This window comes from Chlorocebus sabaeus, chromosome 13 (genome assembly GCF_047675955.1).
Source record: "Chlorocebus sabaeus isolate Y175 chromosome 13, mChlSab1.0.hap1, whole genome shotgun sequence".
NCBI classification, from domain to species: Eukaryota; Metazoa; Chordata; class Mammalia; order Primates; family Cercopithecidae; genus Chlorocebus; species Chlorocebus sabaeus.
This window is the reverse complement of record NC_132916.1, coordinates 12,151,933-12,167,784: the sequence shown is the minus strand read 5'-3', so window position 1 is coordinate 12,167,784 and position 15,852 is coordinate 12,151,933. Positions and strand designations below refer to the sequence as shown.

The following is a 15,852-nucleotide window of genomic DNA, read 5'->3' as shown; positions in this document are numbered from 1 at the left end:
ATCCTGCCACTGCACTCCAGCCTGGGCGACAGAGCAAGACTCTGTCTCAAAAAAAAAAAAAAAAAAAAAAAAAAAGAGAGAGAGAAAGAAAGAAATGCCTGCCATAGGCCAGGTACAGCAGCTCACACCTGTCAGCCCAGCACTTTGGGAGGCCAAGGTGAACAGATCACTTGAGCCCAGGAGTTCAAGACCAGCCTGGGCATCATGGTGAAACCCCATCTCTACAAAAAATATGAAAATTAGCTTGGCATGGTGTCGTGCACCTGTAGTCCTAGCTACTTAGGAGGCTGAGGTGGGAGGATTGCTTGCCTGCGAGTTTGAGGCTGCAGTGAGCTGAGATTGCACCATTGCACTCCAGCCTGGGCAACAGAGCAAGACTCCATCTCAAAAACAAAAACAAAAACAAAAACAAAAAACAAAATATATTTCCAACCAAATTTTTTATTCCTAGCCAAGCTATCAAGAAAGAGTAAAAGAATGTCCTTTTCCTACATCCACAACCTCAAAAAATTTGCATCCCATGCATCTTTTCTCAAAATCTTGTAGAAGATATTTTCTACCAGTAAATAGAAAATGTGGGATTCAAACGGAACAGAGGGGAGAGAATGCCCAGGATGATGGTGGGGAGATCCCTCCAGGCACCCATGCACTCGGTATGAAGATAACTTGTCTACAGCTGGTCAGAAGGCCCAGGACAGCTGTCATTCACAAAGGCAAAACTGACAGGATGTCTCATGCACCTGAGCATCTTAAGAGAGAAATTTAGACAACTGGTGCAGGACCTGAGGTTATATTAATGAGTATATTTAAAAATCAAGCAATAAAAATGACAACCATTAATTCTATGGGAAATAAAATGTACAAAAAAATGATAGTATGTGGTTCAGCTGTGCATAACATGTACAGTCACTGTGTGTGTGTGTTTTATCTCAAATTTCTAGCGATTTGTAGTAAAAGAGCTGACAAAATAGATTAGTACCTCACAGTGCTGGAGCCAGATGTGTATTATCCTCGAGGGGCTACTGTACTTCAAAGAGGGAGGAAAAAAACTAGGCTTGAGAAGCTAAGGAAAGCTCCCTAGAGGATTTTTTAAGTGTTTTGATGTATCTTGGAGATTGGCCTATATTCCTCCTAAAAATAAGCTCTCTGTAGCCAATGATACAATGTTTAAAATATGGCACATGCTGAACTCAGTCTCTCATTTCAGAAAACAAATCTGCATGTCTGTTCTCTGAAGTTCTTCTTAGTGCGCCTCTTGATGCACTGTATTTTGAGTATTACCAAACCTGAGCTCTTTCTTTTTGTTTAATCCTGAGATGATTAAACACAAATGCTCATGTTAATGAATTAAGGCTAAAACCTAACCGTGCGCAGTGCAAGATGATCAGCAGTTATGGCAAGATGTGCAAGCCCTGATAGGGGAGCGTGGCTAGCATACAAAAGCTGTTCCAAAATGTAAAGGGAGAAAAGAAATAAAAATACAGAGCAAGGAAGAGCGGGTGGAGTGACAGAGTAGGCACAGACAGCAGGACACATGGGAATGCTGAGACCACTGGCACCTGAGTGGTCATTAGACTTGCCTGTGGAGTTTGGACAAATACAGATTCCTGGGATCGATATTCCACAATTATTTAGGTTCAATTGTGTAGGTTTTGTCCCTAAAAGCAAGATGTTTCCCCCAGTGCAGGCAGGATCAATCTTGCGTGGAAACCTGCCCTGGGTTCAGATGGAAATGCACTAACATCGTCTGGAAAGGCTGTTTCTCCACGTATTATTGGAAAAATTCACAAGAGGAGATCACACCACGCTTTGGAGAAGCCATTCCGTAGAAGACGTGTTAATTTGTTAACTCTGTAGTTTGCACACTGGTGTTGAGCTTGTAAAAAAAGGGTGAGAAACTCCTCTGCCTAGACTTTTTTTTTTTTTTTTTTGATGGTTTTAGTACATGTGGGAAGAGGCACCTCACTTGGACACGCTTCATTAAAAAATATTTATTATGACTACAACCCTAATGGTCTTAGTTTTAAATGTTACTGCATTAGGCCAAGTGGAGCCCGAGAAGCCAGAAGGCGCCCCCGGGAGCTGTCCGCGGTGCTGAACGCGGTAGCCGGCTTCAGCCTTTGACCTCCCCAGCAGGAAAGGGCTCTCAGTCCGGCCCCCAAGCCCCATTTTCCTTCGTGCTCCCACCTCCAGTGTCTTCCCTTCCCAGCGCTGCCACTGGCGAGGGCGGCACTGAGATTTTTGTCCTGGGCGGCAGACGACCTTGTGTTGCACTTCCTCCCCCGCCTTCTGCTTCTCCCGGGGCGGCGGCGGATGGGCGCGGAGGCGGATGGGCGCGGCCCCCTCCCCAACTCAGGCCCCCTCCGCGGGGCGGGGGCCTGCCCGGCTCCTCGCGTGCTCGCGGCGGCGCCCTGAGCGCACCAGGTCCGCTTCCTGCGCGCCCCCTCCCCACCTCCCCAGCACCTGCTCCTCCTCCTCGGTCCCGCCCAGCGCGCCGGCAGCCCGATCCCCGGTGCTTGGAGGAGAGAGGGGGCGCAGGCGGCGACACAAAGGGCGGAGCGGCGGGGCCGGGGCCCGGGAGGCTGCGCAACATGGACGCCGAGTACCCTGCCTTTGAGCCCCCGCTCTGCAGCGAGCTCAAGCACCTGTGCCGACGGCTGCGGGAGGCGTACCGCGAGCTCAAGGAGGACCTCACGCCCTTCAAGGATGACCGCTACTACAGGTGGGCGCGGCGCCGGCAGCAGCGGGGCGGCCGGAGGCTTCCGGGCCGCAGTCCCCTCCCAGACCCCGGCGGCGCCCGAGGCTTGGCCTGGTCCCACCCTCGGCCGCCTCCGCCCGCCTGGCGCGGAGCGTAAGGATGGGGATGGGGTCGGGCCGGGGATCTGGGAGGGACCCGGAAGGGGACGGGGAGCAGGGGTGCTGGCAGCAGGGCGCATTTTCCTGGATCCAGGGCAGCCCCGCGTCCCCGGGCGAAGGGCCGATTTCCGTTCAGCTCAAACCCGAGCCTAGGCTCCCGCCAACCCCGTAAAGGAGCTGCGGGTTCTGGCTCCTCCCCGCGCCCCGCGTCGTTCTCCCCCTGCGCCCGCCCCGCCACCCCCGCTCGGGCCTCACGCAGCGGAGTCTAGGGAGGCGACCGCGCGCGTTCCGGCGTCGGGAGGAGGGTCTTGGCCGCAGCCCCGAGCGCCCCAAGCCCCTGGGCTTTGCAGGACGCCTGCGAGGCTGGGGCGCCGCCGAGGGCTGGGGGCGGACGGGCGTGGCGGGGCGCCCTGCGGGGACACCGCGCATGGGAGCCGCTGTGTGGAACTTGTTTGCATTCATCTCTGTCTCCCTCTCCTGCGGCCTAGGGGAGAGCGGTGGGGGCTGCAGACCCTGGCGCCGGCACCCCCCTTACTCTCCACACTCTGCAGTTCGGCTCGGCGGTGTCAGGACAGGACCCTATCGGTGTCGGTAGAAAGCTCCCTCACCCCACACCTCAACCTTCCTCATCTGTTAAATGGGAAGCCTGAACCAGAAGGTCTCGGAAAGCTGAGGTTTAATCATGATTTACTCACTCTGTGCTAAGGATGGCGAGGGTATTGCACTGCTATGGGGAACGGGTGGTCATCATTTTTGTAAAACCCATCCTGTGCTAATAATCATGGGTACATGCTCAGAAAAAGGTGTGTCACACTTATCCTCACATCTATTCAAAAACCTAATGCCTTCCCACGGCTAATCAGCAACGCAGAGGGACCGGGGTCATGGTTACTGAGTGAAAATGCCTATTTTTAAAAAATGTAAAAAATCATGTGATGTAGCTTTTGGGCGAGCCTGGAAATCTGTCTAATGCATCCTCCTGGGAGACCTGAGGGTATGGGAAAAGAACCCACAGTTTCATGTCATACTTGTTTTTTTTTTTTTTTTTGAGACAGAGTCTCGCTTTGTCGCCCAGGCTAGAGTGCAGTGGTGCGATCTCCACTCACTGCAAGCTCCGCCTCCCGGGTTCACGCCATTCTCCTGCCTCAGCCTCCCATGTAGCTGGGACTACAGGCGCCCGCCACCGCGCCCGGCTAATTTTTGTATTTTTAGTAGAGAAGGGGTTTCACCGTGTTAGCCAGGATGGTCTCGATCTCCTCACCCCGTGATCCGCCCGCCTCGGCCTCCCAAAGTGCTGGGATTACAGGCGTGAGCCACCGCGCCCGGCCTCATACTTGTTAAATAAGATTATTTCCAATCTCCTTTCTACTACTCCCCCGCCCCCCCCTGCCTACTCTTTTTTTTTTTTTCTATTTATTTATTTATTGAGACAGGGTCTTGCCCTGTCGCCCATGCTGGAGTGCAGTGGTGCAATCTTGACTCACTACATCCTCCACCTCCCTGACTCAAGCAGTCCTTCTACCTCAGCCTCCCGAGTAGCTAGGACTACAGACCCGTGCCCCATCGCCTAATTTTTGTAATTTTTTTTTTTTTTTTTTTTTTTGAGATGGAGTCTTGCTCTGTCGCCCGGGCTAGAGTGCAGTGGCCGGATCTCAGCTCACTGCAAGCTCCGCCTCCCGGGTTCACGCCATTCTCCTGCCTCAGCCTCCCGAATAGCTGGGACTACAGGCGCCCGCCACCTCGCCCGGCTAGTTTTTTGTATTTTTTTAGTAGAGACGGGGTTTCACCGTGTTAGCCAGGATGGTCTCGATCTCCTGACCTCGTGATCCGCCCGCCTCGGCCTCCCAGAGTGCTGGGATTACAGGCTTGAGCCACCGCGCCCGGCCAATTTTTGTAATTTTTGTAGAGATGGAATCTCCCTGTATTGCCCAGGCTGGTCTCAAACTCCTGGGCTCAAGTGATGTTCCCACCTTGGCCTCCCAAAGTATTGAGATTACAGGCATGAGCCACCATGCCTGGCCTTTTTTTTTTTTTTTTTTTTCTGTATTTTCTTTTCCTGGGAATATTTCTTTGGCAACACAGCTAAGTGAAAGTCGAATGATTGCTATGCAAATAGCAGAGAAGAGAACACACCCCAGTAGTTAATCTCCATCTTTATTCATTGACCAATTTATTCACCTGGTAGTTACTGAGCATCTTTTATGTTCCTGCTGTTGGTCTAGGCGTTGTGAATACAGCGGTGAGCAAGACAGGGTGTCTGCTGTCCTGGGGCTTACAGATAATAAACCAAGTGACATGAGAGAGTGACAGGGTGCTGCCACACAGAAGTTAGTCAGGTGAGGCTCATCTTTAAGGTGACATTTGTCTGAGAACTGAAAAATGAGGAGCTAACCAGACAAGGAAGCAGGGAGGAAAGTCCCAGAAGAGGAAGGAGGATTGCAAAGTCCCTGAGGCCATAAAAACAGGAAATGTTCAAGGCACAGACGGAAGACCAGTGAGCCTGGAGCACTGTAGTCAGAGAGAGAGGCAGGGCCAGGCCCTGAAGAGCCTTGAAGGTCAGACTAAGGAATGTGGATTTCACTGGGATTGCAGTGTGAAGCCACTAGAGGATTTTACACGGGACAGGTGACATCAGCAATTTGGCTGCCTGTACTACAGCAAGCATTTGAGTCTTTGCTCCAGGAGCCACTTCCTTAGTTGAGTTGGAGCTTGAAGACAGATTGACAGCGGTTGGAAGTGATCAGTGATGGATTCTGCCCCCCCACCGTGATCCCAAGTTGACTGCAGAGTACTTTACAGTATTTTGTATAGACAGGGCAGTTAGGCTGAATCACAAAGTCTGTTTTTAGTGAGAAGATGTTTTAGATCACTGAACTATCTTCAGTAGCTCCATTGAATTTTTTATATCAATGGATTGTCGCTGTACAAAACTAGGTGAAATACTGTTGGGTTTCTAAGTTGGGAAGCTGCTAGTTACAGCTCCTGCATCTGCCTAGCTGGAAGGTGAAATTACTACTACGATTTTGGTTCCTTCTCTTCTCACTGTCTTCATTTCCTTATTGGTGATTTATGAATAAAATGCACCAGCTCTTCTCCCTGGAGGACCAGGGACTCACCTCACGTGGTTGGCAGTTTTCTCATAACAGGGCGAAGCAAAGAACACAGCTGCTAAAGCTCCGTTTACAAAACATGATTGGCCCCTCTGTTCACCAACATGGCTGTTTGCATATTTGCTACATAATTTGGCATCAGTGAAGAGCTGCAGCTATGTGATCAAAGGACTCATGGCCATTTTCACAAAACGAGAGATGACAGTTGTACTGCCTGTCAGGAGAGGGAAGGTGGTAAAACAGTAGGCCAGGGATCTGAAATCCTGGTTCTAGCCCCAGTTCTACCCTTTGCTAACTCCCCTACCTTGGGTGGAATTAATTGCATTTCACTGGACAATCCATTTCCACATCAGGATAAAGAAACTCTCTTCACAAGGATTTTCATAAGACTCAAACACTTTATGAAGAGAGCACTAAAGATGTATTCAGATACACATAACAGAAAAACCACAGCGAACCAGTCTAAACAATAAGGAAATGGATTGGGCTGCTGATCTAGCAGCCTAATGATGTAATCAAGTTGTTTTGTTTTAACTTGATAGCAATTGGCTGCTAATAATCATTTGGGCTATTGCTTCTCATTCACATTCATGGGGGAAACTGGCTGGCTTTCTATGGCTGTCTGTAAAAGAAAAAGAATAACTTGAAGTATGCGGAAAACTCCTTGACTCTCCTCTACACCCCACCAAAGTGGTAACAAGGACGTGGAATGTTCACGCACTGCAGATGGGAGGGTAAATTGCTATAATCATTATGGAAAACCACTTGGCAAGCAGCTACTAAAGTTGAACATACATATTTCCTTAGGCCCAGCATTTTCTGTTGGTTATATGCCTGGCAGAAATGTATTCATGGGCCGTCAGAAGACATGTACTAAAAAGTATTCATAACAGCACAAGTTGTAATACTCCTAAACTGGAAAGTAGCCAGGTACTAAAAAACAGTAGAATGGACAAAGGCAGCCGCGCACGGTGGCTCGTGCCTGTAATCCCAGCACTTTGGGAGGCCAAGGCGGGCAGATCACTTGAGCCCAGGAGTTCGAGACCAGCCTGAGCAACATAGTGAAAGCTCATCTCTACTAAAAATACAAAACTTAGCTAGGCCTGGTGGTGCATGCCTGTAATCCCAGTTACTTGGGAGGCTGAGGCATGAGAATCGCTTGAACCCCAGGGGAATTGATAAGATCAGGATTCTCAGTGCTGGCTGCAGAATCATCTCAAGGAGCTATTTCTTTCTTTTTTTTTTTTTGTGGTGGATGGGGGGAGAGAGTCTTATCCCTCTCACCAAGGTTGGAGTGCAGTGGTGTGATCATGGCTCACTGCAGCCTTGACCTCCTCAACTCCTCCCCTGCAGCCTCCCAAGTAGCTGGTACTACAGGCATGCGCCACCACACCCAACTAATTTTTTTGTTCATTTGAATTTTTTCGTAGAGATGAGGTCTCACTATGTTGCCCAGGCTGGTTTTGAACTCCTGAGCTCAAGGATGTGAGGGAGCTTTTAAAAACACAGATGCCCAGGCCCCACCCTTGAGGATTCGGATGTAACTGGCTTGGGCTGGATCTCTGCCAGGATGGAGAGCCATGAGGGGTGAGTGAAATCTCTTAGAGCAGACCGGGCGCGGTGGCTCACGCCTGTAATCCCAGCACTTTGGAAGGCTGACGGGGGCGGATCACTTGAGATCAGGAGTTTGAGACCAGTCTGGCCAACATGGTGAAACCCCGTCTCTACTAAAAATACAAAAATTAGCCAGGTTTGATGGCAGGTGCCCGTAATCCCAGTTACTCAGGAGGCGGAGGCAGGAGAATCGCTTGAATCAGGGAGGTGGAGGTTGCAGTGAGCTGAGATTGCGCCACTGCACTCCAGCCTGGGCGACAAGAGCAAGACTCCCATCTCAAAAAACAAAACAAAACAAAAAACCAAAAGAATCATCTTAGAGCAGCAGGAGACACGCTGAGGCACCCATTTCCTCCTCTGATGGATTTTCCAATGGGCGGCAGTACCGGGAGCCCGGTGCCACGTCTCCCTCTCCCCACACAAAGCTCAGTGACCGCTGTCAGCTCACCTTGGCTTGTGCTCCGTTTCCACGCCTCCAGGCTGGCCCACGTTCCTTTCTGCTTTGACAGCTTTGATCAGGTTACATTCAGGTTGAAAGGTCTGGGAGCCATGTTTTCTGTTTAAGGCCAACGTCATTTCCTGACACGTGTACCGATTTTGATGTAAGCATTTCAGAGGACCTCATTTTTTCTCCTTGTTTTCAAGTTACTGGATACACCTCAGTGTAACTATTGACTGACAACTCTCTCTCTCTTTTGTTTCTTTTTTTGGTGGGAGGAGACAGTGAGTGTCCCTGATGAGACTGGGATTTTATCCTTTTTTTTTTTTGAAATGGAGTCTTGCTCTGTTAGACTAGGCTGGAGTGCAGTGGCCTGATCTCAGCTCACTGCAACCTACGCCTCCCGGGTTCAAGCAATTCTCCTGGCTCAGCCTCCCAAGTAGCTTGAGATTACATGCATGCGCCACTATGCCTGGCTAATTTTTGTTTTTTTTTTTTAGTAGAGACAGGGCTTCGCCGTGATGCCCAGGCTGGTCTCAAACTCCTGACCTCAAGTGATCCACCCACCTTGACTTCTCAGATTGCAGGGATTACAATCGTGAGCCACTGCACCCAATCTAGATATTCTTTTAATCACACAGCCAGAGGCTAACATTCTGAATCTCACATATAGTATTGGGCATATTTATGTGTATAATGGACATCTCTTGAATTGTATTTTGTCAGATACTGTTACTCTCTTATTGAGTCCTTACTACATACTGGGTTCTGGACCAAGTGTTTACATGCACCATCTTATATAATCTTCCCAGCAACCCTCAGAGGAAAATGAAGTCTAGCCAGACCAAGTAATCTTTCCAAGGTTGCATTTTAGAACCAGAATTCAAAACCAAGTCCGTATCGTATGCATTTATCAGGTCTCTTCCTGGTGGTTACCCAGGCTTAATTACTTCTTTGTGAACCTTGGGGTAAGTGTGACTGTTGTCCATACAGCAGAGTATGGGTTTTTTTTGTTGGTGTTTGTTTGTTTTTGAGACAGAGTCTTGCTCTGTTGCCCAGGCTAGAGGGCATCTCGGCTGGCATGTGATCTTGGCTCACTACAACCTACGCCTCCTGGGTTCAAGCAATTCTTGTGCCTCAGCCTCCTGAGTAGCTGGGACTACATGCATGGACCGCCATGCCTGGATCATTTTTTTGTTTTTAGTAGAGAAGGGGTTTCACCATGTTGGCCAGGCTGGTCTCGAACTGCTGACCTCGGGATCGGCCTGCCTCAGCCTCCAGAGTGTTTTTCGTTTTATTTTGTTTTGTTTTGTTTTGTTTTGAGACGGAGTCTCCCTCTGTCACTCAGGCTGGAGTGCAGTGGCGTGATCTCAGCTCACTGCAACCTCCACCTCCCGTGTTCAAATGATTCTCCTGCTTCAGCCTCCCGAGTAGCTGGGACTACAGATGCGTTCTACCACACCCGGCTAATTTTTTGTATTTTTAGTAGAGATGAGGTTTCACCGTGTTAGCCAGGATAGTCTTGATCTCCTGACCTCGTGGTCCACTTCCCTCAGCCTGCCAAAGTGCTGGGATTACAGGCGTGAGCCACCGTGCCTGGCGTCAGAATATGTTTATTTAAGCCACATCTCACTCTGAATTGAGAGGAAAAAAATAAGGATACTAATTTCCTGGATAGCAGAGCAGGTATAAGCATCCATCTGTTCTTCCTGGTCATCATCCGGCTGCAGCGATGACTCAGCTCTGGCAACTGAAAGACCATCCTTTGCCAGAGGAGAACAGGCCTCAAGGCTGGTGGGACACCTGAAGCTTGAAGTGGGCCTCGTTCCCCAGATATGGAAGCTGGGGCTCTGGGGCCGCCTTCTAGGGCTGCGGTAAGAAAACACCACAGCCTGCGGGCTCAAGCAACAGGGATGTGCCGTCCCCCAGTTCTGAGGCCCGGAGTCCGAAATCCAGGTGTTGGCAGGATTGGCTGCTCCTGAGGGACATTCTGTCCCAGGCCTTTTCTCTGCCTTCTGGTAGCTTCAGGCTTGGCTTGTAGATGTCTGTCATTTCCCTGTGTCTTTACATCGTCTTCCTTCTATGTGTGTTTGTGTCAGAATCTCCCCTTTTTATAAGGACATCAGTCACACTGGATTTAGGGCCAGCCCTAATGACCTTATTTTAGCTTGCTGGTCTGCCAAGGCCTTAGCAAATCAGGCCACGTTCACAGGCACAGCGTGTTAGGACTTCAGCATCTTTCTGGGGACAGAAGCCACGCCATGAATGGGTTTCCTTGAAAAGAACAGCTCATGTGTTGATACAGGGCTGGATTTTGGCTTCTCTCTGCCGGTATTTTCTAAACATAGCAGCTGAGTGTTTGATGAACAAGAGTCAGGAGGACTGGGCGGGTCCTGGCTTGGATCAGCCGCTGTGCTTATTGGAAATAGGGTCTGCCATCTTATAGGATGATCTCGGATCCCTCCTGGCTCTAAAACTGAGACAGCAGACTCATGGTGCAGCTGTGTCTGGATCAGGGTGGCTCCGTCTTCCCAGCAGAGGTGTCTGAAATCTTCACTGTGTCACCTGAGTTGCCTGAGGTTTCTCAGGTGCAAATTGGGGAGGGTGTGTGTGTGTGTGTGTGCGCGCGCGTGTGTGTGTGTTGGGGTGAGGGAGAGTATGCAATGAAGGCAGTGGAAACAGGCTCCGGCCTAGCTCAGGAGGTGTTGGTCAGAGATACGGTGTCAGTGCATCCTGGCTTGAAAGTCTAGTGTTCCAGGAAAGCCCTCGGTCCCGGAACAGTTAGGATGGTTGGCCACCCTAAAGGTGGATCAGGACACAAGGAGCCACTCCAGGTTAAGCCAGGCTGGGTGAGGCAGGGTTGGAGACTCAGACAGATGAGCCGTCTGCTGGGGTAGTGTGTGTACGCTGGGGGATCACGGTCAGGTAGCAGGCAGAAGGCCGCTGAAACCCAGCTGAACAGTGCAGAAAAGGAACGGGACGCCGATTTCCCCAATTTCTTCAGCCTCAATGGCATTCCCTTCCATGAGCCTCGGGGCAAATCCCTGAGCTCTTGCGCTCTGGGGTCTTGGTCTTCCTACCTTCCTTCCAGCTGGCTGGTTCTCTTGCTCTCCTTGGCTCAGTCCTCATCGCCCCCTCCCCACTCAATGGACAGCTCCCTATAAGGCCTGCCCATGGCCTCAGGGCTGTGCTTCTCAGTGGAGAACTCCCTCCTGCTCGTTTTATAACAGCAACTATGTGGTAGTCCCTCTTTTCCTATCCTGAAATGAAATTCCTTGAAATCGTCATACATGCTTCCATAACTTAAAAACATTAAATTACCCTAAATGTCATCTAAACAAGCAATTAAAGAAACAGTGTGCATTTCAACGTGAAAATGCCCTGGCAAGACCACCCTCAAAGGAAAACGCCCCAGGAGTGACGGGTTAGGAAGCTGGCACCTTAGAGCCGCACAGGGAGAGGCTGCTGCCCACCGCTCAGGGGCTGGGCAGTTCTCCAGGCCCCGTTCCCCTGCGGCTTGCTCAGCCGTGGGCTGCAGGGCACTGCTATGCCTGCTCTGAACGTTTCTGCACCAGCGTTCCCGCTACATCCCCCTTTCTTCCTTACCCCATGTTTACTGGAGTTGTGAGGTTTAGGCCATACTTAGGAAATCAGCACAGGGTCCCATTGTTCTGCGTGTTCAAGGCCATAGCAGAGGATTTATTTGTGACCCTGGGACCCGCAGCTGCACAGACTCATCATGTGCCTGGGACTGGCCTCCCCTGGCCTTGTCCTGACTTGAAAAGTCGTGGCAAACGACGGGCCTCGCTGGAGCAGCCTTTGTTTTGCTATGTAGGAAGCAGTTTGAGTGAAGGGCTGATCGCCCGCCTCTGGGAGCAGAGGTCTGAAGGCGTGAGGCAGGCACGTCATGAGCAAGGCCGCCCGCTTTTCCAGCTGCTATGGGGTGCAGGGGCACATGGCGGGTGGGCGTTGTCCTGCCTTTTCTGTCTCCTGGGGAGTGAAGGAAACGAACGGAACTTGGAAACGTGATGTAAGGGGGCACGGCTGCACTCTTTCCATTCTTGTTTAAGTTTTTTTGGTGGTGGTTGCCTTGTTTTTTTAGAGATGGGGTCTCACTGCATTGCCCAGGTTGGAGTGCAGTGGCTCCTCATAGTGCAGTCATGGTGCACTACAGCCTCGAACTTCTGGGCTCAAGTGATTCTGATTCTTCCACCTCAGCCTCCTGAATAGCAGGGGCTCTGGCTTCGCATTCTTTTAAATACACCCACATGCCTAGGAAGGTGCCCTCTGTGCTGTGTTTGTTAATGGCGGAGTACAGCCAGCAAAGTAATCTTGGTGGTTTACTGTTGACGTTCAGCCTTCAAGTCTTGTCAGGACTTAAAGATGAAGTTTTGTTCCTAAGTGAAGATAATGACCAGCTTCCCTGGCTTATCTATCTGGCATGACCGGGGCAGTGTTTCTGATTTGTAAACCCATGCTCTTCGGGGAACAGAGCCCCCAGTTTAGGATTCAGGCCGACAAAGACTACTTCCTACTCCATCTGGAAAGGGCAAGCATGCTCCTGCCTGGTGGTGACAAGCTGGGGGCTCCAGAACCCTCGTTCTTCCGGTGGAGACTGTTCTCAACTTCTGCAAGCGGAAATGCAAAACCAAATACCCTTCCCTCAGGCTGCAGTAGGAATGAGAACATTTAGAACTTTGCTGTAGTTCTCATCATTGGCAGCTATGTCAGGGACAGCGAGAGGCATTGACAGTCACTTTATAAAGATACGGCACTACGGCATTTGAGACTGTTGGTTGCAAGTATTAGTTTCAGCCAAAAAGGGTAAACTTATTACGAGAATACAGGGATCATTCACAGGCCAAAGGGCAAAAATGCAAGGGAACCCCAGGGGGGAGCCGGCGGTGAAACGGAACCCCAGGAAGGAGCCAGCGCTGAAACGGAACCCCACGGGGGAGCCGGCGCTGAAACGGAACCCCAGGAAGGAGCCGGCGCTGAAACGGAACCCCAGGAAGGAGCCGGCGCTGAAACGGAACCCCAGGAAGGAGCCGGCGCTGAAACGGAACCCCAGGAAGGAGCCGGCGCTGAAACGGAACCCCACGGGGGAGCCGGCGCTGAAACGGAACCCCACGGGGGAGCCGGCGCTGAAACGGAACCCCACGGGGGAGCCGGCGCTGAAACGGAACCCCACGGGGGAGCCGGCGCTGAAACGGAACCCCCGGGGGGAGCCGGCGCTGAAACGGAACCCCAGGAAGGCGCTGAAACGGAACCCCACGGGGGAGCCGGCGCTGAAACGGAACCCCAGGAAGGCGCTGATGTGGCCTGGATTCCATGGGTTCGTCTTCTAGATCTCTCTCGCCACGCCCTAAACCGTGGGTTATCATTTGGAATCCTTTAGGGAGCTTTAAAAATACTGATGCTGGCCAGGTGCAGTGGCTCACACCTGTAATCCCAGCACTTTGGGAGACCAAGGCGGGTGGATCACAAGGTCAGGAGTTCGAGACCAGCCTGGCCAATATGGTGAAACCCCGTCTCTACTAAAAATACAAAACTTAGCCAGGTGTGGTGGTGGGCTCCTGTAATCCCAGCTACTCGGGTGGTTGAGGCAGGAGAATCATTTGAACCCGGGAGGTGGAGGTTGCAGTGAGCTGAGATGGTGCCACTATACTCCAGACTGGGCGACAGAGTGAGACCCCATCTCAAAAACAAAAACAAACAAACAAACATAAAGTACTGATGCCAGCTGGGCGCGGTGACTCACGCCTGTAATCTCAGCACTTTGCGAGGCTGAGGTGAGCAGATTGCTTGGACAACATGGCGACGCCTCATCTCTACAAAAAATACAAAAATTAACTGGCCGTGGTGGCATGTGCCTGTATTCCCAGCTACTTAGGAAGCCGACGTGGGAGGATTATCTGAGCCTGGGAATTCAAGGCTGCAGTGAACCATGACTGTGCCGCTGCACTTCAGCCTGGGCAACAGAGTGAGACCCTGTCTCTAAATAAATAAATAAATAAATAAATACAAATACCGATGCCTAAGCCCTGCTTCAGATCTGACTCAGTTGGTTTGGGGTTCAGCCTGAACACTGTGATTTTTAAAGCTCCCCAAGTGATTCTAACTTGCGCAGATACTGAGACCCATTGTCTTAAACTAATTTGCTTCTCTGTCCTTTTGTCTCATCTGTCCTGGGGCCCCCAATCTCTGATCAATACAAATACTGTCATCTCATGCTTTCGCCACCCATTCAGCAGGAGGAAAGTGCTACCAGGCAGGCGCTCCTGAAAGTCACCATTGACACGGGGTCTCCCCCCTCAGCTGGAGCCTCAACGAAGCTCTGAAATCCTGCTAGCTTTTCCCAGGCTGCTCATTTCTCCAGACTTTGTAACAACAATTCCAAACCTTTTCCACCACTTTGCACTGGATCTAGTTGACAGGCCCCCCAGGCCCCCTTGGTCCTGCCTATATCTACCTCCCCTCTTCCACCCTGCCCCCGGCCACTGGCCCCTGGCCTTGTCTCCCTACCTGACCTCCTGGTGCAGGCCCCAGAGGTTGCGATGAGTTGATACCGTGCCATTGCACTCTGGCCTGGGCAACAAGAGTGGAACTGTCTCAAAAAAAAAAAAAAAAAAAAAAAAAAGGCCTGACAAATAGGTTGGTGAAGGCCATGAAGAGAAGCAGTTCCCAGCCTCTGCCCCTTCCGCCCCACAGACCAAAGAGCTGCTTGACATGGGGCCCGTTTGCACCATGCTGACTGAACTGGCAGCCACGGGCCCAGCTGGATGTGTAGGTCAGACTTTGGCCGAGGGTGACAGTGACTAGACAGAGCTAACAGATTGTTTCCAAACACCGTAGTTTGGAAATAAACCAGCTGTGTTTGTCCTGAAGCTCTGGCCCGCGTGCACCCTCTGAAACCTACTCTCCAACCTCCTGTCTGACTCCATCCTCTCTCCTTCCTTCCCTGGGATTGTACCACTCCCAATAAAATGGACATGGAAACTGTTGCTCTAGGTTCTGTGTTTGAGGGAACCCAGCTGCTAAGACATTCTTTTTTTTATTTTATTTTTTATTTTTTATTTTTTAGACGGAGTCTCGCTCTGTCGTCCAGGCTGGAGTGCAGTGGCCGGATCTCAGCTCACGGCAAGCTCCGCCTCCCGGGTTTACGCCATTCTCCTGCCTCAGCCTCCTGAGTAGCTGGGACTACAGGCGCCCGCCACCTCGCCCGGCTAGTTTTTTGTATTTTTTTTTAGTAGAGACGGGGTTTCACCGTGTTAGCCAGGATGGTCTGGATCTCGTGACCTTGTGATCCGCCCGTCTCGGCCTCCCAAAGTGCTGGGATTACAGGCTTGAGCCACTGCGCCCGGCCAAGACATTCTTTAAATATTGAGATAATCTTGCCCAGTAACTCACAGAAAAACATGGGCCAGAAGAAGGGTGGCCAACGATCCTGGTTTGCCTGGGACCAAGGGCGTCTTCGGGATGAGGGACTGACAGTGCTCATACTTGGAAAGTCTCAGGCAAACCAGAATCAGCCGGTTGCTCTGGCCAGGTGGCAGGAACGCTCTCAGCTTCCACCTCTAATCCTGGCTCACTGGCCCTCCACCTCCCTTCCCTTGCTTTCGTGGGAAGGTGTCCTCCTTCTCTAAACAATGAGGAAATAGGTGTCTTATTGTGAGGCAGCCAGCAAGCCCAGGGCAGTCATTTGTTCAACACACAGGGGCTGGGGGTCTTTCTCTACCAGGCTGGGTGCCAGGTCCTGGAAAGAGGAGGACTTATTTAAAGGCTTTCACGGTGAGGTCGTAGGAGACGATGGTGGAGAGGCGCTGCTCAAAT

At 51.1% G+C, this 15,852-nt stretch overlaps 1 protein-coding gene across 1 annotated transcript in view; it reads left to right on the top strand.

The window, feature by feature from the left end:
* Positions 1 to 2,351: 2,351 nt before the first annotated feature.
* Positions 2,352 to 15,852, top strand: part of TMEM181 (transmembrane protein 181) — a 115,043-nt gene continuing 101,542 nt past the window's right edge. The window contains exon 1 of the mRNA XM_008007707.3: positions 2,352 to 2,722. Within this exon, the coding sequence (XP_008005898.2) occupies positions 2,592 to 2,722 (131 nt within the window). The 5' untranslated portion in view covers positions 2,352 to 2,591. The remainder of the gene's footprint in view (positions 2,723 to 15,852) is intronic.